This window comes from Emydura macquarii, unplaced genomic scaffold (genome assembly GCF_026122565.2).
Source record: "Emydura macquarii macquarii isolate MOO-44397 ecotype Brisbane River unplaced genomic scaffold, CSIRO-AGI_Emac_v2 contig_3114, whole genome shotgun sequence".
Taxonomy (NCBI): Eukaryota; Metazoa; Chordata; order Testudines; family Chelidae; genus Emydura; species Emydura macquarii.
This window is the reverse complement of record NW_027133251.1, coordinates 2,947,989-2,970,115: the sequence shown is the minus strand read 5'-3', so window position 1 is coordinate 2,970,115 and position 22,127 is coordinate 2,947,989. Positions and strand designations below refer to the sequence as shown.

The following is a 22,127-nucleotide window of genomic DNA, read 5'->3' as shown; positions in this document are numbered from 1 at the left end:
ACACATGCATTATCAAGAGGCAAGTTAGCAGCATTACAATCTCCGCCATTGTCTTTTCAGGCAAAAGCAACAGAAAATGGCCCCTTTTCCAACTGCTTTGAAACAGAAGTAGTGACCTGGTCCAAATCTAGTCCAAGTCAGAATCTGTGTTTCAACATAGTTCATCTACTCCATAAAGCCGCTGAACAAAGAGTGTCAAGGTGCTTACCATTTGGGTCGACTGATTGGATAGGGATCAATGCTGAATACAAATAAATGAGATGGCAGAAAAGGAGCACTGCAAACTCTATGCAAAGTAAACCATAACATAGTACTTACAAATTGCTGTAAATTTCACATTTATTTTGTAAGCATGAAACAGATGGGTTATTTCTACATATAGAGGTGCCCAACTAAAATCAAGATAAGTGATATTAATGTCCTATGGTCAGTATTATTGAACCTCGAAAGCAATAAACTATGAGTCGATAAATATTACATTTGCAACATAGTTAACATTCTTCTACTGTCTCTGGCACTTATTACACATTGTAACCGCAAGTCTACAATACATTATTCATATTTGGGGTGTCACTGAGTGATGGATTGCTGTAAGAGAGGCTGTCCTTTAAATAAATCAACAAATAAAAATGCAAATGTTAACATTTTCAGCCACAACTTTTTCCATCTTGAATGGGGAATGAAAATTTCACATTATATCGACAGCCAGCAGAGAGAACAATTAACAGCCTACACTGTGAATAAGAGAGATTAATTTGCCAACGTCTGGTTTTATCACTCGCATATGGAACTATATTGGACTTCTCGTGCTGTTAGCTCTCCTCAAGGAACAGAGAAAACTTGTCTCCTGTCATGTTCACCACCCCATTCCCCACCCCTCTCCACACACACGCTTAGTTCCTTATAATCTTTATAAGTTGTGCATGGAGTGGAAGATTTTTTTCTCCGTTTGAATCTTAAATTGTGTCTGATATCGAAAAAAAAAATGTTTCCATTTCTTCAGAAGTTTTTGCTTATACAAGATATCTATAGAAGCAAAAATTTAGTACAGAATAACATTTTAAGAGCAGAAACACATTTAGGCATCCAAGGCACTTGAATCTCAAAAGCAGCCACTGTATATGCAAAGTTAATGCTTTTTCACATCAGTGTTTTATTTATAAGTATTCAGTATAATGGATCTACTGTATAGCATGCCAGTATGCACTAAGTATACTCTGTGAGTAACATTTTACATCAAATATTAATTTGCTGAAATGTCCCTGAATACACATCTACCTCATCTGAGATGTGTTGGGGAACTGGATAAATAATTCTGTTTTTAAAATCCCCCCAAACACAAATTAACACAATGTAATCTGTTGGTAAAATTCCAAAAGACCTTTGTGGTCTAACTGATAATAGCATACGTAGGGTGTTATTTAATATGTATGTTGCAGGAACTTTTTAATCACTTTTATTCCAATGTCTAAAAGGAACTCAACTCCAGAACATACATTCAATTAGCATTAAAGACCTGATTTAAAGCTGCAGCTAGAAAATTTATAATTAATACTAAAACTCCAGGCTATCACCCGATCCCTTCAATTCATCTGACTGTATCTAAACTCAGCAGAAATAATTTTACTTAATTGCCTGAGAGAGAAAGAGACTGCATTTCAGAAGAGATCTCCGATTCTGGTCAAGACCTTCTCTTAGCTTCTTTTTGGGGTCCAACTGGTTGGCACTGTCTTAGGACTCACCAAATCAGGGCCTGATATTGCAACTGCATCTGCATGGGGAGACCACCTGTGCCTTCACAGTGCCCCTAACACTTCAGTGGGGATCTTTGCAGATGAAGGGGTTCTCTGCACAGAGCCAGCTGCACAACTGGTACTTCTGACGAAAGTGTCTGACTTTATATTTTGACTTATAACCATTATATCCCTATGTTGCAACAGGACATCTGTTTTCATGAGATCAGAGGTCTGTGAGCTGAGGCCTAGTTACCACAGAACCTTCTTGAATCCCTTCACTTAGTGGAAAACATAAAATTAGGATTGTGATATGACGTTTAATAAAGGTCATAGTCTCCATTTCAAGGCTTCCTTCCCCACTGACATTTCCTTGCAGTTCACAGCCAAAAATACGGTCTTGCCTCTGGACAAACAAGAGATACAAAAGGGGTAGGGAGGGGGGAGAGAACAGATTCTACAGTCACACCTGGCCACCTGAGGGAATGATACTCTATAGCAGGCAGAGAAATTATGCTCTCAGGACAGGAACAGGGCTCACTCTTCTTCAGTAAGTCCACTAGCTCCTTGTTAGAGTCTGCCTAACCTGAACCTTGTTTATGGGTTTGTAATGAGATCTGAGCTGTATCAACCAGGGTTTACAAACTTCAGAATATGCAGTGGAAAAGCTTTCCATGCCTGCTGTGAACCAAACCTTGAGACATTTGCATAGATGTAGACACCTGACTTGCAAGCAGTTTAAATTTAACACACTCTGCTGGGCAATGGCAGAGATGCATGTGAGCTACTTTCTCATGTCAATATCTTAGATAAGGAAGGAGGGTCCATCTCCTACCCCATAAAAGTATCTTATTAATGTTCATTCTGGAAGACAAATCTTGTGCTTCTAGAATTAAGACTACTAAACATCTCAAAATACAACACTTCTATTTCTAACATCTACAGCCAGTTTTACTCCACCCTTTTTGCCCCAGATTGATTCATTCACAGTGAAGGCAGGAGGTAGTATTAAGTCTTTCTCAGGGGAGGTAGACTGAACACCCAATGCGGGCCCCACTGGAACACTCCAGGATAGGCTACAGAACCAGCACTTCTAGCCACCCTAGCTGTACATACTTATCAAACCCCAGCACATCCCACTTTCTGAAGCTGTGTTAGCACCCTAGTGCCTCTCATTGGCAGGCAAGTTGCAGACACTTTCCAACACTTGTTCCTGGCAGATTTTCTACTGTTGCTGCCCTATGCCAAGGTTTATGCTAATTAGGCTGACATAAACCTGACTTGAATCTAGTCCCTATAAACTTAAATAGTGAAAAGTAATTAGATTACATGTGCTGCAGATTAAATAAATATGTTCTTAGGCTCAGGATCCCTACAGCAAGTTTCAGTCCCAAGCAAACTGTTGTTAAATTGTTAACCTCCCAAATTGTGGGTTATAAAAAACATGCTGACAGACCCTTAACTTTAGTGGCCTAAAGAGCTATAATTCTCTGTATTGATTAATTTAGTGAGTTAAACTTGCAGTCTGGGCTTGTAATCACTCAGTGATAAATTTAGACTATGCATGCAGGTTTTTTTGATGAAGAATAAGATCAGCTTTAGACCTCCACAGAAACACTTGTCCATTTACCATTTTCAATTAGAGAAGCCCATGAGTAAGGAAAAGCACATCATGGCTGTTTAACCTGGTCAGTTACACTTACATACAGTGAGGACAGAGACAGAGAAAAGGAAAGATCATGGAGAAGCCTGGAATTTGCCAGAATTTTTATTCACTAGTATGATGACCGACTAATCAGATTTATTTGACAGATCACTTCCTGTATGTGATATGATTTCTAATGTTATATCTCAATGATTATTTGATGCTCCCATGAAGTTGGATCTTCTGTCTTTTTTAATCAGATTCCTTTTCCTGACCAATCACAGTACAACTTGATTTCTGAACAGTTATCTTATATCCGCTCCTCATTACTTGTATGGGAGTTTCAGCCTTACTTCTAAATTGTCACTAGATACACAACAATATCTCAGACACTTGTCATTAGACAATGTTGATTTTTGAAGATAATACTTAGTGCAGTTTTGTACTTTTTAGTTTTTGTTTCTTTGTTTAAACATGTAGTTGTGGAAAGTAGAACCCTTCTATCTATCTAGGTTGTTATATCCTTCCAGAAATATCATCCTTTTTTTCAAAAGAAAATAATGTTGCTGAATAAGTACAAATTTGTCAATATTAATAGTGGTTTTCACCTATTATATATCACAAGTTTCCTCAGAAGATAGAAATGAACTGCCAGCCTCTGCCAAGAAAGTAGGGTTGATATAGAATTTAGCCCATTGGGTTTAAAAAAAAAAAAAAAAAAAGGATAAAAAACCGATTCAACTGTCAAGCACTTTTAGTTTCTCCAAGTAATTTTTAACTCTTTTTGTGAACTGTGTCCTCTATTTTAGTAATCTATTAGTGCATGGAGAAATCAAACTAGTGTTCTATAATGTTGCATATTCCTATAGTACCATATGCTGACTCAACTATTTTAACTAAAGATTTTGTTGCCACAAAGTGTAGGGGGGGAGGGGTTAAATACTCGCCACTAGAATCGTAATCCCCCCAAAAAGGCAAAGTTGTTTTTCAGTCCAATATGGATAACAACAATGCTGCTTTCTTCTTTTTCATTGGAATAAGAGCGAAAAGCCTTTACAAGACAATGTGACTTGTCATTAAACATTTTAAAGGAAATGTCACTTGATAAAATAAGACAAAACATGGAAAATATGGGGGGGGGGGGGGGCGGGGGGAGAAAGGAGGATTAAAATCTTCAAGTGGATTTAAAATCTAACCAGGGTGAATGCCATCCCTTTAAACTATTTACAAGTGTATTTAATGTGTCAGGACTTGGAACATAAAATACTTTCCATTCAAAATCTAAGTAAAATTAAAATGTTAGAACTTGGCATTTTCCTGCTTTTCTTATTCTAACAAGCAATTTAAGGCTTACTATAAATGTCAAAGGACATGGCAGTTTTTAGTTTATATTATCCAGCTTGTGTTAACATGAAATATCACAGAAATGCAGCCACTTTCCTGCATCAAGGGGAATATGATAGTTGCCTTTGCAGAATCTTAAACTAGAGATTACCCAGCAGCTTACCGTGAAGTGTCATGCTGGATTGGAGATGTGGCTATAGTTACAAGCTCTTTTCTGCTGCCTGTCAGTACAGGAGATGTAGCTGCATCCTTTCTAGATCCTGAAGCTGTCCCTGTGGAAAGGAGGAGAGGCAATCAAGCTGGGCATTAGAAGCTGGAAAGTTTTGGACAGCTCTTTCACTGTTCGCATTAGTACAGAACAGAAGGCCCAAAAGTTGTGCATATACAGTTCAGTGTACTGTATATGCAATGAGACAACAGGCAAAGGAGTCATTACCATTTGGCGGGTGTTGTGCATAAAATACATATTCAGGATCATGCGGGATCATATTTACATAATAAGCCACCCATTGCAGTCTGTACATTACTACCATGTTTCCAACGTATGACAGACTTGCATTGCCATCATGGCTTCGAATGTCCACAGTACCAATTTTAGTTCAGAGCTGCAGCCCTCATGAGCTTCCTCAAGAAGTTACATTTTCCTTGTGACTCTAAGTGTCACTATAAGAATATACCCCCTCAAACACTTAAACCATGTCTGCACTAGACAGCTTACAGCGGCGCAGCTGTACCGATGCAACTGTGACACTGAGCAACATAAGTTATGTCCACATAACTGGTAGTATAGACACAACCTAAGTCTGTCCTGCTATCTCTTCCTCCCCAAAAAGTAGTAAGATTTCGCATTTAACTTACTACAATGCCTTTCATAAGAGCACCACAAACTGACGTATGCCTCACAGCACCCTTGTGAAGTTGGTAAGGTTTACTGGTGAGGATTACTTCTAAATGGGTAAATTGAAGTTAGGTGACTTGCCTTAGGCTGCACAGAAATTCAGTGGCAGAGCTAGAAATAGATGATAGGATACTGGACTAGATGTACTACTGGTATAATCCAGTATGGCAATTCCTATACAATCCGACCGCCAGTGCCCCTGCTCTCAGCACTAAACACTGCCTAACCAAACATTAAATGTGTGACAACCACTAAGTGTCAGCAAAAATGAGACGGTTGGCTCCTAAGTAACACCATTGTGCCTAAGTATTTTAGAGCTTTCTGAACAGTCACTAGTAATATTACCTGTCATATATGCTGAAATAATAGTAAGAAATCAAGGGTGGAATTTCAGGTGTAATACTGAATTTCCATAGTTTTCTGGATGCCAGTGAGACTCAACATTAGTTGGAAATGCACAAACACACACAATCAAGCCCTACTGTAAGAACAATTTAATTAGTATTTTGGTGGTGGCTTAAAAAGAATAAAGTTCCTCCAGCTTCACTCTACTACACTGTGCCTTAGGATTCAGTGGCAAGAAACCCCAGCTTAACAAATAGTTAATTACTGCTCAAGGAATTCTTCAAATCACCACGGCAGTACATGTTAGCCGTGTGCCCCTGGCAACTTGGGACCACCATCCACAGGAAAAGGTTCATTCACAAAAAAAATCCTGGGGATCTCTTGCTTGCCCTTTAAAATGTTGAATAAAACATTTTTAGAAACAGTTTCACAGAACAGTCTCTTCCCTGCCTCTCTGTTCCTTGAAGAAAACAAAGTCCTTCACCACTGCCTTCCGTGTTTGCCAGTCTCCTGCTGCAGCCTCAGCGCCTCCCAAGGTCATTCTGATAGCTTTCAATTTTGCTGCTATGGTGTCTTTCCATGTTATCCTTAGTCAACCTCACCACCTCTTGCCCTGGGGGTTCCAGCCCAATGCCGGTCATGGTATGTATTTGGGTATGTCCTAGCCATCTCTGTTTTCATTCCGTAATTTGCTCTCCTATCCATTTTTGTTTCATCCTCCTCTAGGTTTCTTCGTTTGTGATTTTTTCTGGCTACCTGATAGTAAGGATTTGTCTAAGGCAGCTATTTATGAAAATTTGGAGTTTAGATAGTAAGGTCTTAATAAGCCTCCAAGTTTCAGCATCATATAGTAAGACTGACTTTACAGTGGTGTTAAATATTCAAAGTTTAGTTTGGAGGGCAAGATTTCTGTTTCTCCAGCTTAGCTTTAGAGCTAGAAAGGGATGTCTAGGTTTCACCGTTCTGGCTTAAATGCCTCCATCTGTTACACCTGTTGTACTTACTGCCAAGATATGTCAAATATCAAATCTCTTCTGTGTCAGTCCTAGAAAGCATTATGGAGACCACAGAACAGGGGCATGCAATGGTCTTCCACAAAGAAGTCAGAGGACCCTGACTTTGCAGATACATCAAGTAGCTATCCAACACTGTGATAAAGTGTTGGGCAGCAACCCCTTAGCCAGCCCTCTGTCATGCCAGCCCCAATTGAGTGAGGTAAATTGGAGCTGGCTAGGGACACCGGCACCTGATTGGTGAAGGGGAAGCAGCTGTCCGCCTAATTAGCCAGGGGCTATATACAGGCCCAAGAGAAGGAATTGAAGGAAAGGAGAAGCCGGGGAGTAGAAGGCAGTTGCCAACCGTCCGTAAAATTATGGCCAGTCAGTAAAAAAAAAAAATGTGCAATTTTACTGTTGTCCGTAAATCTGTAAAAAAATAAAATAGTCCAAAAAAACTGCCTCCTGTCCTGAGTCCCAGCAGACTCCCAGTCAGCAGGGAGGAGCTGCAGCTTCGTCCAAGCCACTGCCTCCTCCTCTGGCCGCGGCTCAGTTGCCCGCCCACTCCTCCTCCTTCCCCACCACCTGAGCTCTCCTGGCCCCGCACACCCGCTGGCCAACAATGCCGAGCCAGCTGCCTGCCCAGCTCTCTGTGTGCCTCTGGCTGCTGCTGCTGCCACTCAGCACTGGCATGGCAGAGTCGGCCCGACGGGGGGGCAGGGTGTGAGGGTAAAGTGGCCAGGGGCGCCAGCCTGCTGGGGAGGGGGGCGCCAGCTGGTGCCCAGCTGAGGCAAGTGAAGGGGTCTGGGCTGGCTGACAGCTGAGAGAATTGGGAGGGGAAGCAGACCGAGTCCCTCCTGCTCCCAGTCCCAGCTCGGTGCCCAGCCGGAGCAGGGAGGGACTGGGACCGGGACCGGAGGGCAGCTGCAGAGCCCTCTGGCACTGCGCAGCAGGGAAGGGAGAACTGAGCAGGGCTCTGCTGTCCTTCCTGTGTTCTCATCCATCCTCCCTGTTCAGGGAAAAGGCCCAGGTAGGGACCGTCGCATTGTGGAAGTAAATGCGTGGTTACGCAAGTGGTGTCTAAGAGAGGGCTTTGGATTCTTTGATCATGGAATGCTGTTCCAGGAAGAAGGATTACTAGGAAGAGACGGGATTCATCTAACGAAGAGAGGGAAGAGTATCTTCGCAGACAGGCTGGCTAACCTAGTGAGAAGGGCTTTAAACTAGGTTTGACGGGGGACGGGGACCTAAGCCCGAAGGTAAGTGGGGAAGAGGGACACCACAAGGAAGCAGAAGGAGGAGGGTGCAGCAGGGGAGGCCTCCCGATTCATACTGCGAAAGTAGGCCAATCGGCTACTTATCTCAAGTGCCTGTACACAAATGCAAGAAGCCTGGGAAACAAGCAGGAGGAACTGGAAGTCCTGGCACAGTCAAGAAACTACGACATGATTGGAATAACTGAGACTTGGTGGAATAACTCTCACGATTGGAGCACTGTCATGGATGGGTATAAACTGTTCAGGAAGGACAGGCAGGGGCGAAAGGGGGAGGAGTTGCACTGTATGTAAGAGAGCACTATGACTGCTCTGAGCTCCAGTATGAAACTGGAGATAAGTCAGTTGAGTGTCTCTGGGTTAAGCTTAGAAGCAAGAACAATAAGCGTGATGTCGTGGTGGGTGTCTGTTACAGACCACCAGATCAGGAGGATGAGGTAGATGAGGCTTTCTTTACTCAACTAGGGAAAGTTTCCAGTTCACAGGACCTGATTCTCATGGGAGACTTCAATCACCCTGACATCTGCTGGAAGAGCAATACAGCAGAGTACAAACAATCCAGGAAGTTTTTGGAGAGTGTCACAGACAATTTCCTGGTGCAAGTGCTGGAGCAACCAACTAGGGGCTGTGCTTCTCTTGATCTGCTGCTCACAAACAGGGAAGATTTGGTAGGGGAAGTAGAGGTGGGTGGCAACCTAGGCAGCAGTGACCATGAGATGGTCGAGTTCAGGATCCTGACAAAAGGAAGAAAGAAGAACAGTAGGATACGGACCATGGACTTCAGAAAAGCGGACTTTGACTCCCTCAGGGAACTGATGGGCAGGATTCCCTGGGAGGCTAATATGAGGGGGAAAGGAACCCAAGAGAGCTGGCTGTATTTTAAAGAGACCTTATTGAGGGCACAGGAGCAAACCATCCTGATGTGCAGAAAGAATAGCAAATATGGTAGGCGTCCAGCTTGGCTTAACAAAGATGTCCTTGGCGAACTTAAACGCAAAAAAGAAGCTTACAAGAAGTGGAAGCTTGGTCAGATGACTAGGGAGGATTATAAAAACACTGCTCGAACATGCAGGAATGAAATCAGGAAGGCCAAAGCACAACTGGAGTTGCAGCTAGCAAGGGATGTGAAGGGGAACAAGAAGGGTTTCTACAGGCATGTTGCCAACAAGAGGAAGATTCGGGAAAGTGTGGGCCCCTTAGAGACTGAGGGAGGCAACCTAGTGACGGAGGATGTGGAGAAAGCTGAGGTACTCAATGCCTTTTTTGCCTCTGTCTTCACAGACAAGATGAGCTCCCAGACTGCTGTACTGGGTGGCACAGAATGGGAAGGAGGCGAACATCCCGCAGTGCTGAAGGAACGGGTCCAAGACTATTTAGAAGGCTTAGACATACACAAGTCCATGGGGCCGGATGCAATGCACCCGAGAGTGCTGAGGGAGTTGGCTGAGGTGATTGGCTATTATCTTTGAAAGCTCGTGGCAACAGGGGGAGGTCCCTGAGGACTGGAAAAAAGCAAATATAGTGCCCATCTTCAAAAAAGGGAGGAAAGAGGATCCAGGGAACTACAGACCGGTCAGCCTCACCTCAATCCCTGGAAAAATCATGGAGCAGGTCCTTAAGGAATCCATTTTAAGGCACTTGGAAGAGAGGAAGGTGATCAGGAACAGTCAACACGGATTCACCAAGGGAAAGTCATGCCTAACCAACCTGATTGCTTTCTATGATGAGGTGACTGGCTCTGTGGATATAGGGAAGGCGGTGGATGTGATATACCTTGACTTTAACTTGCTGATAAGAATACTGTGAGAGACAGTATCAAAAGCTTTGCTAAAGAAGTATGGGTTGGATGAATGGATGTAAAATGGATAGAGAATTGGCTAGAGCATAGGGCTCAACGAGTAGTAGATACCCTGCAAGGTAGGGATAGGATACAGAGTGACCTAACCAAACTGGAGGATTGGGCCAAAAGAAATCTAATGAGGTTCAACAAAGAAAAGTGCAGAGTCCTCCACTTAGGAAGGAAGAATCCCATGCACAGCTATAGACTGGGGACCGATGGGCTAGGCAGCAGCTCTGCAGAAAAGGACCTGGGGGTAACAGTGGATAAAAAGCTGGATATGAGTCAGCAGTGTGTCCTGGTTGTCAAGAAGGCTAATAGCATATTGGGCTGCATTACGAGGGGCATTGCCAACAGGTCACGGGAAGTGATTATTCCCCTCTGTTCGGCATTGGTGAGGCCGCATTTAGAATATTGTGTCCAGTTTTGGGCCCCCCACTACAAAAAGGATGTGGACAAGTTGGAGAGAGTGCAGTGGAGGGCAACAAAAATGATTAGGGGGCTGGAGCACAAGACTTATGAGGAGAGGCTGAGGGAACTGGGCTTGTTTAGTCTGCAAAAGAGAAGAGTGAGGGGGGATTTGATAGCGGCCTTTAACTACCTGAAAGGGGGTTCCAGGGAGGATGGGGCTAGGCTGTTCTCGGTGGTGGGAGATGACAGAACAAGGAGCAATGGTCTCAAGTTGCAGTCGGGGAGGTCTAGGTTGGACATTAGGAAAAAGTTTTTCACTAGGAGGGTGGTGAAGCACTGGAATGGGTTACCTAGGGAGGTGGTGGAATCTCCATCCTTAGAGGTTTTTAAGCTGAGGCTTGACAAAGCCCTGGCTGGGATGATTTAGCTGAGGTTAGTCCTGCTTTGAGCAGGGGTTGGACTAGATACCTCCTGAGGTCCCTTCCAACTCTAATATTCTATGATTCTATGTCCAGCTGGCTCAGTTATGCGTGGCGGGCCCCCAGGGGGATGTGCCATTGCTCCTGGAGCCTGCCGCTCCTCCCTGAGCCTTCCCCATCACTCCCCACCATCCTCTGGCTTGGCATTCCTGCCTTTCCTCCTCATGTTCCTTCACCCCTATTTCCCTGTCTCACCTTCCCATCTGTCCAGCCAGGCAGTCCTAGTCCTGCTGCACCACACGACTGCCCTGATCCTGGCCCCCCGGCGCCATCTCCCAGCAGTTGCTGGCTGGGGCTGTGACGTATGTGATCTAGGGCAGACAGAGTTGCTAGCCAGGTGAGCTGTCATCTCGGCCAGGGAAAGCAGGGACTGAGGTGTTTCATGCGAGTGAGTACGCACTTTTGTGACATTATTGTATTGTTTACGGTATTTTTAGTGATGTCAGTAAAAAAGTCAACTTCAGATCTTCCTGTCAGTAAAAATTAAAATGTAAGGTTGGCAACTCTGGTGGAAGGGGAGCAGAGGCTCCTCCTGCCCGGCTGCAGAAGCTCCTGCAGCAGCTAGCCAAGATGTATGTTGTAAGAAGGTGGTGGGGCTGCACGCTGTAAATAAACTACACTGGTGACTGCTAAACCAGAGGGTCTTGGAGTCATTTGTGACCAAGAGGGTGGCCGAAGCAGAGAGGCTGCGGCAGAGAGCCCTTACACATCCCCATAGACATGCATGCCAAAACAAATGATCTCCAGGCCTAGGCACAATTAGTAGGGTTGAAAATCAAACATGAGAAAACTAAAACCTTGTGACTCCGCAGACATGAAAAATGTCACAGAACAGTGGCCAAGAACCTTAGACTTTGAGAAAGTGACACTGAGGAAATAAAGAAACCCAGTGAATTTGGGAGCAAATATTAATATCTCAGTGTGGGAGAAGGCTGAAGCATTTTATTCACATTGCATTCAAGGCATAGCAATGCCTGTGGTCAAATAGTTAGGAAATGATTAAGTGCCTGGGTTTGACAATATTTCATCAGAACTGCTAAAGAATGGAGGCTCGGATTTAGTTCACTGGCTCCATAGTACTCTTAAAAGTTTAGGAAACCGGTCACATTCCAGAATATTGGGAAAAGAGCTGCATCATTCCTTTTTTCAAAAAAGGACAGCAATCAGCTTGCTCCAATTACAGAAGAATATCACTTCTGTCTGTTCCAAAGAAGGTGTTTATGATCTTACTACTGAAGTGACTGAAATACTGTCTCAAACCAAAAACGAGAGACAATCAGTGTGGTTTTCATACAGGTCAACTTATAATCCGTGCTATAGATGTTCTGTAGAATGTTAGTGAAAAACAACTAGCACAACAAAAGGAAGTTAAGACACGTTCATAGACCTTTGCAGCTGCCTGTGACTCCATCAATCGATCAACACAATGGATACTGCTTTGCCAGTTTGGGGTGGCAGAGGATTTAGTGTGCTATGGCAAGGAACTGTACTGCAGTACACTTAGCTGTCTGAGGGTCAACGGTCATATTACAGACTGGTTTTCAATAAAATCAGGAGTACACCAAGGAATGAGTTCTCTCACTTTATTTAATGTTGCAATAGACTGACTGATGACAAAGCTGATTGAGGCCGAAGTTGAAGGTGTGAGATTTACAGATTCATTTTGGGTATGCGGAAGACATTAACTTCAGCTGGAGAGAGTACTGACCAACTACAGCTAATGCTGGAAGAGCTGTGAAAAACTGCAGAATCTATGGGACTTAAGATCAATGGTGATAAAACCAAAGCCTCCTATAAAATAGAAACCAATGGCCTGCCAGTGCTGCATGTAGATAGCAAGGACATTGAATGGCTGAATAGTTTTATCTATCTGGGTAGTCGGTTGACAACAGGAGGGTCTATATCCAAAGAACTGACACGCTGGATCAGTCTCACATCAGTGGCATTTCAGCATCTTTAAGCATCCCTGCTTGGGCTATAGGATGTCTGTGTGATGACTAAGATATGAGCATTCAATGAGAGAGCGAGGATGACTGTTACATGGAACAGAAACATGGGCATTAAAAACAGCTGAGGAGAGGAAGTTAAACAGATTTCAGGGTCAAAATTTATGGCGTATCTGTTGGCTTAATTTTGTCACAGACAAGGAGATGTTAAGATGACCCCATCAAGTCGCAGTCTTGCTTCTGTTGAGAACAAGATGACCACAATGGCAGGGTGCATGTCCAACGTGTGGAAGAAGATCCGCTTTAACAGAAGGCTTATAAAGGAAGTGGAGCATGAGGACAACCACAAATGAGATTGGAAAATGCAGGTTTAAGGAATTTAAGAAGCCTATATCCTCCCATATGGACTCTTGCCAAAGGAAGAAGACTTACAAGAGACTCTTCAAGATGGAAATCCATTCTGCAAGCTACTGGGGCTATATCATAGACATATGAATCTGCTGCTGCTGCCTTCAAGGTATATTAGACTAACTGTACTGAGAAAGAAAAATACAGGGGAACAGAAATCGTCAATACAGCTTCATGAGGGACTGCTGAAAGAGCTGAGTGTAAAAATAGGTCTAGAAATAGAGAACAGATCAGGGAATTAAATGAGAATATACCAAGTCAGTTAGGGTTTGTAGAGATAAGACAAGGGCAGCAAAGAAACCTGAATAAATGAATATAAATGGGAGCTAGAAGGGCATTATAAACATATTGGGAGAAAAGCAACATAAGTCTATTGAGGTAAAAGGATCTTTAGAAAGAAAGTAGGCCCCTTAAATGAGGAGAGAGATTAAATCGATAATTCTAAAATGGTTGTGCTACTGAACATTTTAAAATCCACTCTAGTAGGTAAAATAAAGAAAAGATATATTGACAATTAGAAAGTAATGAAGACCTTGTTAATACACAACACTTGTTCATAAAAGGCTGATAAAGGGAGGTCTTAGAAAACGTACAAATCCATGGGTCTGAAAGGCATACAGTCCAGGGCCAAAGGGAATTAGCTAATGAACTTGTGAAACTACCAGTAATTATTTATGAAGAGACTTGGAGATCTGAGGTGGTCCTGGAAGACAGCACTTTAATTACAATTGTAGGTTCATAAATACCTCAAGGATGGGGAAGCAACAGAGAGGAGACAGTTGCGGGAAGGAAAATATACAACTGGAAATATTAAAGCTAAAACATATGGGGGAAATAATCCAGAAACAGACAGTCAGTGGGAGGAAGGTACGTAGACCTAAGGAATGACAGCAGACAGTAAACTAGACAAACTTGCAAGTCGACATGCAGCCCAAAAGAACCAATATGATTCAGGGCCACACATGCACACAGTTATAGCTGTCCTTTAAATGGTACTGATGAAACTGCACATAGAATACTATGCCTAGTTTTGGGTAACTAAAGTACCCGAATGATATCAGCAAATGGTTGAGGGCCTGGAAGGACTCATTGATGAAGAAAGATTAATGTAAGTAAATATATTCAACTTCAATATATTCCAAATAACAACTAACATAGGGTGAATATGGTAGTCCATAAGTTTTTGGATGCGTAAATACTTAGAAGGAAGAGAAAATCCTCAGGGTGGTCCAAGAAGTAATGGAATGAAAGTGAACAGTGGGAAATGTAGGCTGATAATCAGGAAATAAATCGTTAAGAATGGGATAATACTAACGTTCATAATACTTCACATTTATATCACACTTTACATCTTCAAAGTGCTTTGCAAATATTAACTAATTAACTTATTAGTCTTCCCTTAGGTTAAGTGAAAGTCTCAACTCCTGAATCCCTAAAAAGCTATTTTCTAAAAACCTCTGGAAAACACACAATAGGGAAGAATTTGGCCCTGGCTGAAAGTATGGACTAGATGACCTACATGGACTTTTTCATCTCTAGTTTTCACCATTCTTATACAGAAGGGAAAGGCTGTGCATGCCATACAATATTACATGAAAGCTAGATTCCCTACAGAGACCTACCACCAGCTGTTTCCTTTCTCTCAACACAGAGAGATCTATATACCTAGGAAAGAGGCAAAAAGGGAGACTTAAAAGATGGTTAGATAAGTGAAGTGGCCAACTTAACAGAGGAGAACCTAATGGACAGCTTTGTTTTCAGACCTAAAGGGAAGAATGTTCAGAAGAGTGATTTTTGCAGTCCAATGCTTCTTTAACTAGACAAGCTGTTGGATTTTAGTACACACTGACATAGCTGCTGGTGACACCAATATATACAATTTACTGTTGCAGAGCTACAGAAACAGAGGATTGCCTTATCTGTTTGAAATCAAGGAATATTCTTGCTGCTAGAGCTAAAAAAGTTCTGCTAAAAGACACACAAACACCCACTATATCGAAATACTGAAGGAAAAGAAAACACTGTATGTAAGAGAAAATCAACAAAGTAATAAGTCAGCAACTGTACAAGCCGAGCCAGCCCACTCAGTAGCACAAATGTAGCTTTTCCAGAGAGCTACAGAAGGACGCAGGACTCAGTGATGCAACCAAGTTAACACAGCGGTGCTCTCCACCCCAAACACATTGCAGAGAGAAGGGAAGCTAGGTAATTTAGAAAGGTTACTCTCCACTTTAGCAGAGGCCTCCAAACTCATTGCATTTTATAATGTTAATAGCAATGGGAGTAGTAAGGCTTTTTGTCATTCTGATATGGCCTTGCAGAAGCTAGATGTTCAGAGGTGAAATAACCTGAATATATCCTGGGATTTTGCCATTGACAGAGGAAAAAGAGAAGGGCCCTTTTCATCAGACACCAAATGAAACTGCTGCTTTGGTTCACTAGTTATTCATTTCAGCCTCACTCAAACAAAAGTCTGAGGACTTTAACAATAAAGGCAAAACTAAGACTGCACTGGAAATTGACGCAGCAGCTATATGTGGGAGTGGAAGCACTATCAGGATGACGTTCAGGGTCTCCAATATATTCTCTAGTCCCAGGACTGAAGGGCACATGCATGTGGATCATTACTACTAATTATTTGTATTACAACAGAGCCCAGATGCCCCAGCGAGGCTTGAGACTCCACTGTGCTAGTGATGGACCAGAAAGACGGTCCCTGTCCCAAAGAATTTACAGTCCAAATAGACAACACAGACAAAAGGGGGGAGAAAATAAGTATTTGTAGTTCAAGTTTTAAAATTTACCAGTTAAAAAGCTCCCACATCAATGTAGTTCTGTCTACACTAGCCAAACCTGGATATTTTGTGACCAACACCACCACACAAATGAGTAGCTAAGCACAATCAAATCTCATGCCTCAGGATGTCATCTGATCATTTTCCTTCCCCATCCACACAGAGCACTGTTCAGTTGGCTAAGTGCATTGTGGCAGGGAATGAAGAATTTGAATTCATTCATTGAAGCATCTGGTACTGATCACTGCCCAGACAGGATTCCAGTCTTGATGGATCGATGGTCTGAGCATGCATGAAAAATGCCGTATTCCTATGGGGGACTGTGTCTGGAAGAAATATCTGTATCCTTGGTTTTATATTTGCTTAGAATTATGTTATGTGTCCTTAATGAAAGGCTAAAATCTGGAGCAAAGGAATTCAGTTTGTGCACTTGACCAGTTCAGTTACAGCTGGCATGAGCTAGTGATGGTGAGTATGGTGGGAGATAAAGATCAGGGAACTAGGAGAGAGATGAGAACCTTGCAGATTTCATACACAGGTATAACTAGAAGATGGAAAAACAGCTTGAGAGAGAGAGAGAGTGTGTGCATGCGTTTTTTAAAAGAGCCCAAGCATGTAACAGAGGGATTCCAATTAAAAAGGTACTAAAAACAGAAGACTGCAACTTCAATGATTAGTGCTAGGTAATTTGCCTTGTGATAAACAAGTCATCCAACTCAGTAACAGACCCAAGGTTGTTCCACAGCTTGAAAGCTCTTTTTCTAACTTTGTCTGGTGCCACAGTAAATGCCAGTGCAATAAGACAAATTTTGCCAGGCAGCTCCATGTCGTAAGTGCCAGCATTTCCATGAGGCATTTGCTCAAAAGCGGCGGATGGGGCAGGCAACTTCTTCCACTGTCAGGCCAGTAGAAACAGCATGTAACTTTACTAACTGAAGCAGAATGAAAGGGATGAGGGGAGAAGCCAGGATTTTTTGGAGGTATGTGAATAGGAAAATAATTCCTAGGAATACCCTTATCCAAGAAAAAAATCTTCCAAACAATGTGAAAAATCTCACCATTGCGGTACTTCTAGAAAAAGGAAAGAAAGAATGATGGTTAAAAATAAATAAAAAGGAAAACCATCAGTGAAAATTGCTCCTGAAACTTTGCAGATTGTTACGACTTTCTCTTGCTTAAATTGATTGGTGTAGCAATGTTATAAAACGACTATTAGGATTCATTGCGCACAACAGAAAGTGCTGAAATGTCAGCAGACTATACAGCAAAAGTAATGGGTCCTGAACCCCTGTTAGTCAAAAATGATTTTGTTTCAAATTAGAAATTGATTTTTTTGGACACAAGCCCTTTACAGGCTTCCAACTTTTGTAGCTGTGCCTTGGAAGAGATTAACCTCAGCTACTGTTTGGGTCCAGTCTGATGATACCTTTTCAAAAGTTTCTTCACAGGGTCTGCTTTTTAATGTTGGTACGATCTTAACCAATAATACAAGCTATTTGTTCCTTGGAGGACTGCACCACATTTTTTCTCATTTTGCTTTTTTTTTTATTTTTATGCTGACACAAACCAGTTGACATGTTGGGGGGTGGGGGTGGGGGAAGCCAGCTGAGAATTGAACCAAAGATTGTGTTAGGCTCTGCAGCAAAACCGCCAAATAGCTTCTATTTTTTTCCCCTCTCTTCCCAAGAAAGACAGTTTTCTCCATTCCAGGAGTAGAGGTGCTCAGCTAAGAGCATGATGTATTCCAGATACAAAGACATCTTAGTGTGGCAAAATATCAGGTTGTGATGGTGGTAGCCATTATCTGGGGAGGAAGAGAATCTGAAGATTTCATCACAAAAAAGCAAACCCATCAAGCTTATTCTCTGTTTGCCGGGAAAGTAATTGTTGAAGTAACTCTTTCCGGGAATAAAGGACTGATTTTTTTGTCCCATTAGGGACACCAACACAATCACTTGCTGTTTACTGGTCTTTCAACATCTTCTGTTATATTTATCATTGTTACATTTTGGTTATTTTAAGCAACTTACAACCCTCTCCCTCTGCCATGGGATCTAACTGAACCACACATGAATACAGGGCTATAATTAATAAATGACATACGCAAAGTCACACATTACAAGACAGCATATGTTTCATCTTACCTCTTCTTGACCGGCTGGTTTCCTTCTTTTCATGCATCCACGGGGCTTCTTCTTCCGCATTTGCACTAAAGCCAACTGTTTTCCTCCCCAAGCTGCTCCCTCCGCTGCTCCCTGGTGTTTTGGATGCTTTGCCTAGTGCTGGTGTTCTGGGAAGGCAATCTTCACACTTAGACACTGGTAAGCTGGAAGGGGTGAAAGGTCATGCACTGTTAATGAGTTGCATATTATGGTTGCACTGTTTGTGCAGCTTGTGTTGAAGCAGCAATGTTCTAGTTGTGCTGTGGCTTTGTTTATTTTCTCTAGCATTTTAAAGCAGAGCATGATGGGTAGGGATCAAATGTTAGCAAGTTACTTTAAAAGGGAGACTCCAGGGAATTCCCAGGCTCTCAACACCACAAAGCATTTCAGAACATGCACTTCAATTACATTTTCATTGCAATTTAAGAGTACGCGTCTGCATTTTTAGCAAAGAATGTTTTAAGTGGTGTGTAAATGCACATATCTGACTCAGATGCTTACAAGATATTTGTTTTATCTCCCTGCTTCTAAGCTAGATGGTTTGTTTACAGTGTTTCTATGAATGAGACACGGTCGGTGAGGTATCTTTTATTGGACCACTTCTGCTGGTGAGAGAGATGAGCTTTTGAGCTTACACACAGTTCTTCTAAAGTGTTAGGGTCATGCTTTCATGCTTTTCTCTGCAACCATGTGGGCTGGAAACATACGCTTTTTAACGAAAGCTGAGATTCTCATGTAATCACTTGACTCCAGGAGCTGGGGCTTTAAGGAAAATACCAAATATCCTGAGACTAATGATAGAATTTCAAGTGTTGGCAACACTTCTACATGGATAAGGGGGTTGGAGCAGCTCAACAAGGGAAGAAGAGCACCTGACAGCAGGGTGGAGCTGGGGAAAGGAGGACACTGGGCCCTCACTCTTCTGGCATTACCTCTTTCCAGAAACATTCTACCCGTGGTGGTGGCTAGTAGCTCCTGGTTCCAGTCAACCTGCAGCCCTTGGGTCTGACTCCCAAAAGCTTTAAGTATCTGTCCATCTGAAACGCACTTCTGGTGTGTACATGCCTCCTGCATGTGAGATCTCCTGCGCATGAGACACATGCACACCACAAGTGGAATCTATGTGGACAAAGCATCTCGAAGAATCCAAAGAGGCAAAGAAAAAGAACCCCACTTTTTCTTTTAAAAAAGGCACGATTTTAAAGCCAACCACATGACTTTTTGGAGGCCTGGCTTGTAATTTCTGAACCACTTGGACTTGACAATACTGTGTAGCTTGTCTCCTGTATCAGCCACTGCTTTCTTCATCCTCTTGGCCAGGGAAGTTCAGGGCTTGTGATAGGGCAGCCTGGCTCAAGAGACAAGGAGGGAACTTTGCTCAAGGTGGTGGAGTGAGGGTGGGAAGTCTCTGACCCAGCTGATGTTCAGACTGGAGGTGGGGAAGAGCAGGCGAGGGGAGGAAAGCTGTGGCCAGGGCTTGCAAAAGCAAAGTGGCTGATGTCTGGATCGAGAACCAAGGGAAGTACAGGAGGCAAGCAGTAGAGATAAGGGAGCTGGGAAGCAAGCCACATGTCAGGAGAACAAATCTGGGAACAGAAGGGAAGCTGGGGCCAGGAAGAAAAGGTGCAGTGTCTGGAGTAGCAGGTGCAGGGGTCTTGTAAAGTCAGGGTTCTGGGCAGTAGGAGAGATGAAGCATGGGGAGCAGGGGATGAAAAGTCTGTGGAGGTTGTTTAGCAGTGGCTGAGAGAGGAGTGTTCTGGCTGGGGAAGCCAGTGACTGGGAGTTCCAGGAACCTCATGAGCTCTGCAGGGCTGAGTTGTATGAGGTGAAGCTGGAGAAACAGAAATGCATGGTTTGAGCTAGGGAGGAAAAGGTAGCATTGGAGTTCATAGAGCAAGTATTGTTATAGTTGCCACAGATCCATGCAATCATGAATGGAATCATGGGAAGGGAGATGGTCCAGGAGATCATCTACTAATTATTAAGAGGTGGTGCACACTGCACAAGCGTATCAGAACCCCTGCCGTAGGACCTGTGTGTGTGCAAATATGCTTTGAACAGGTACTACAGAAATGGGAATATCATAAGAATGTCACCACCTCAGCAGCATTTGCCCTGTTGAAATTCTCATGCATGCTTTCCCCTTTTCCTCTTGCCTGCTGCAGGTCCTTTCTCTATGGCCCCCTCAAGAAGCAATTATCCTGTGCCACCCAATCACTTCCAACTTCTGCTCTCAGTAAAAAGCCTATTGCCTATGATGGGGAGGCCCACCAAGTGTAGCTGATTAGACTTGTGATTGATACACAGTAAACAATTTTGAAGATGATGCATATGAAAGAATAGAATTTGGCTCATCTCCTCATACCTCTGCAAGTGCTCACAGATGTAAAAATCAGGAAAATGTTATTAAGTCAATAGAATACACACACAAAGCAGATCTGTTGAGTATGTAAGTGCCAATTTACACAGACACCCCAAAGAACGGAACTACACTTCAATAGTTCTGGATACAGTTTCTATAAAATGTGCTATGCAAAATTAATCTGAACCATATTTGCATGTAAAAGATTATGCCACTGAATATACTGTACATTAAGAAAAAAGGTGGATCTCTGATGTTTCCATTAGAAAATGATATCTAAATGAAAAGTTTCAAAAACTCAGTCTGCTGGATCAGTCGTTGTTTAACAGGGGCCTCCTGCGCCTGGTGGACAATTAGTACTACTGCTGTATTATTAATGCAGAACATTATGTAATGGCTCATGACCTATAATAACTAGTTGAAGTGTTGGCTAAATCTTCTCCGAAGAACCTCAATTTACTTTAGGGCTTCTAACTACATGACCACTAATAATGTTGCACAGTGGCTATTAAAATTTATGGCAGACTAAATTGGTATCTTATTTGAGTTACATGGAATTAATATACTAATTCCTCCAAGTTAGAATATAGAAAGGGGTGGATTCGAACCCTAACTATTAATAAAAGGGCCTAAAAGACTAACTGGTTAAAAAGGTCTCTATAAAAATATAGGACTGTAGATATAATTTTTCCTTTGTGCTTCTGCATGATTATGAACATTTATTTAAAGTAGCAACCATTATTTGGATGTTTTCTGGGTTTTTTAAATCCATTTAATTAGAACCCACAAATCTTTTCTGAAGACAGTTACCCCTGATTTGTAAATGAGTGGGAGAATGTTACTTTGCTGGTACACTGTGATATTCTTTACATGGGGAGGTTATATCTAGAATATTGAGTTGGGGCTTGGGTAACATTGTCACAGAGAGAATTCAGAGAAGAGAAACAAAAAGGATTAGCAGGTTGGAAAGGTTAATTCAAAGAAATAATAAAATACTTATATAATAGGTTGGCTAAACAATGAATATGGATTTATTCCTTTACTCTTTAAAGGAATTCCTTTAGTCTTTCAAATTTTGCTTCAGTCAGGACTGGAGAATGAGATCCTAAAAAGGGACACAATGAACATCTATTTGAAAGGATGTAAACACCAAGGAGGAGAAGGGTGGTATAAAACAATATTAATAAGGAGCAATATACTGAAATGAAACAAAGACGATGTTAGGAAAAACTAGCCCGTGACAGAGTTCCATTAGACAGTAAAATAATCTGCTAAAGGAAGTGATGGAATATACCCTGGGAAATATCAAACTAGAAAATGTACCAAAGGGAACAAGCCTGCACTGGCAGGGAGATTGACTAACTGACCCAATAGGTCCTTATTCATGTCCAGTTGATATGATACATGAATACATTCAAGTGTAGCTTGACTACTATGACTTTCTACAGGATATGGTCATCTTCAATGAGCTTTCTCATTACTACCTGAAACTG

General features: G+C 42.4%; 1 protein-coding gene across 5 annotated transcripts in view; it reads right to left on the bottom strand.

Moving 5' to 3' along the window:
* KIAA1328 (KIAA1328 ortholog) overlaps nucleotides 1–22,127 on the bottom strand; it is a 243,309-nt gene that overhangs the window by 27,494 nt on the left and 193,688 nt on the right. For all 5 annotated transcript variants that reach the window (XM_067530912.1, XM_067530910.1, XM_067530907.1 and 2 more), the window contains 2 exons: nucleotides 18,255–18,436; nucleotides 4,886–4,994 (listed from right to left, as the gene is read on the bottom strand). In XM_067530912.1, coding sequence (XP_067387013.1) covers nucleotides 4,886–4,994; nucleotides 18,255–18,436 — 291 coding nt within the window. The remainder of the gene's footprint in view (nucleotides 1–4,885; nucleotides 4,995–18,254; nucleotides 18,437–22,127) is intronic.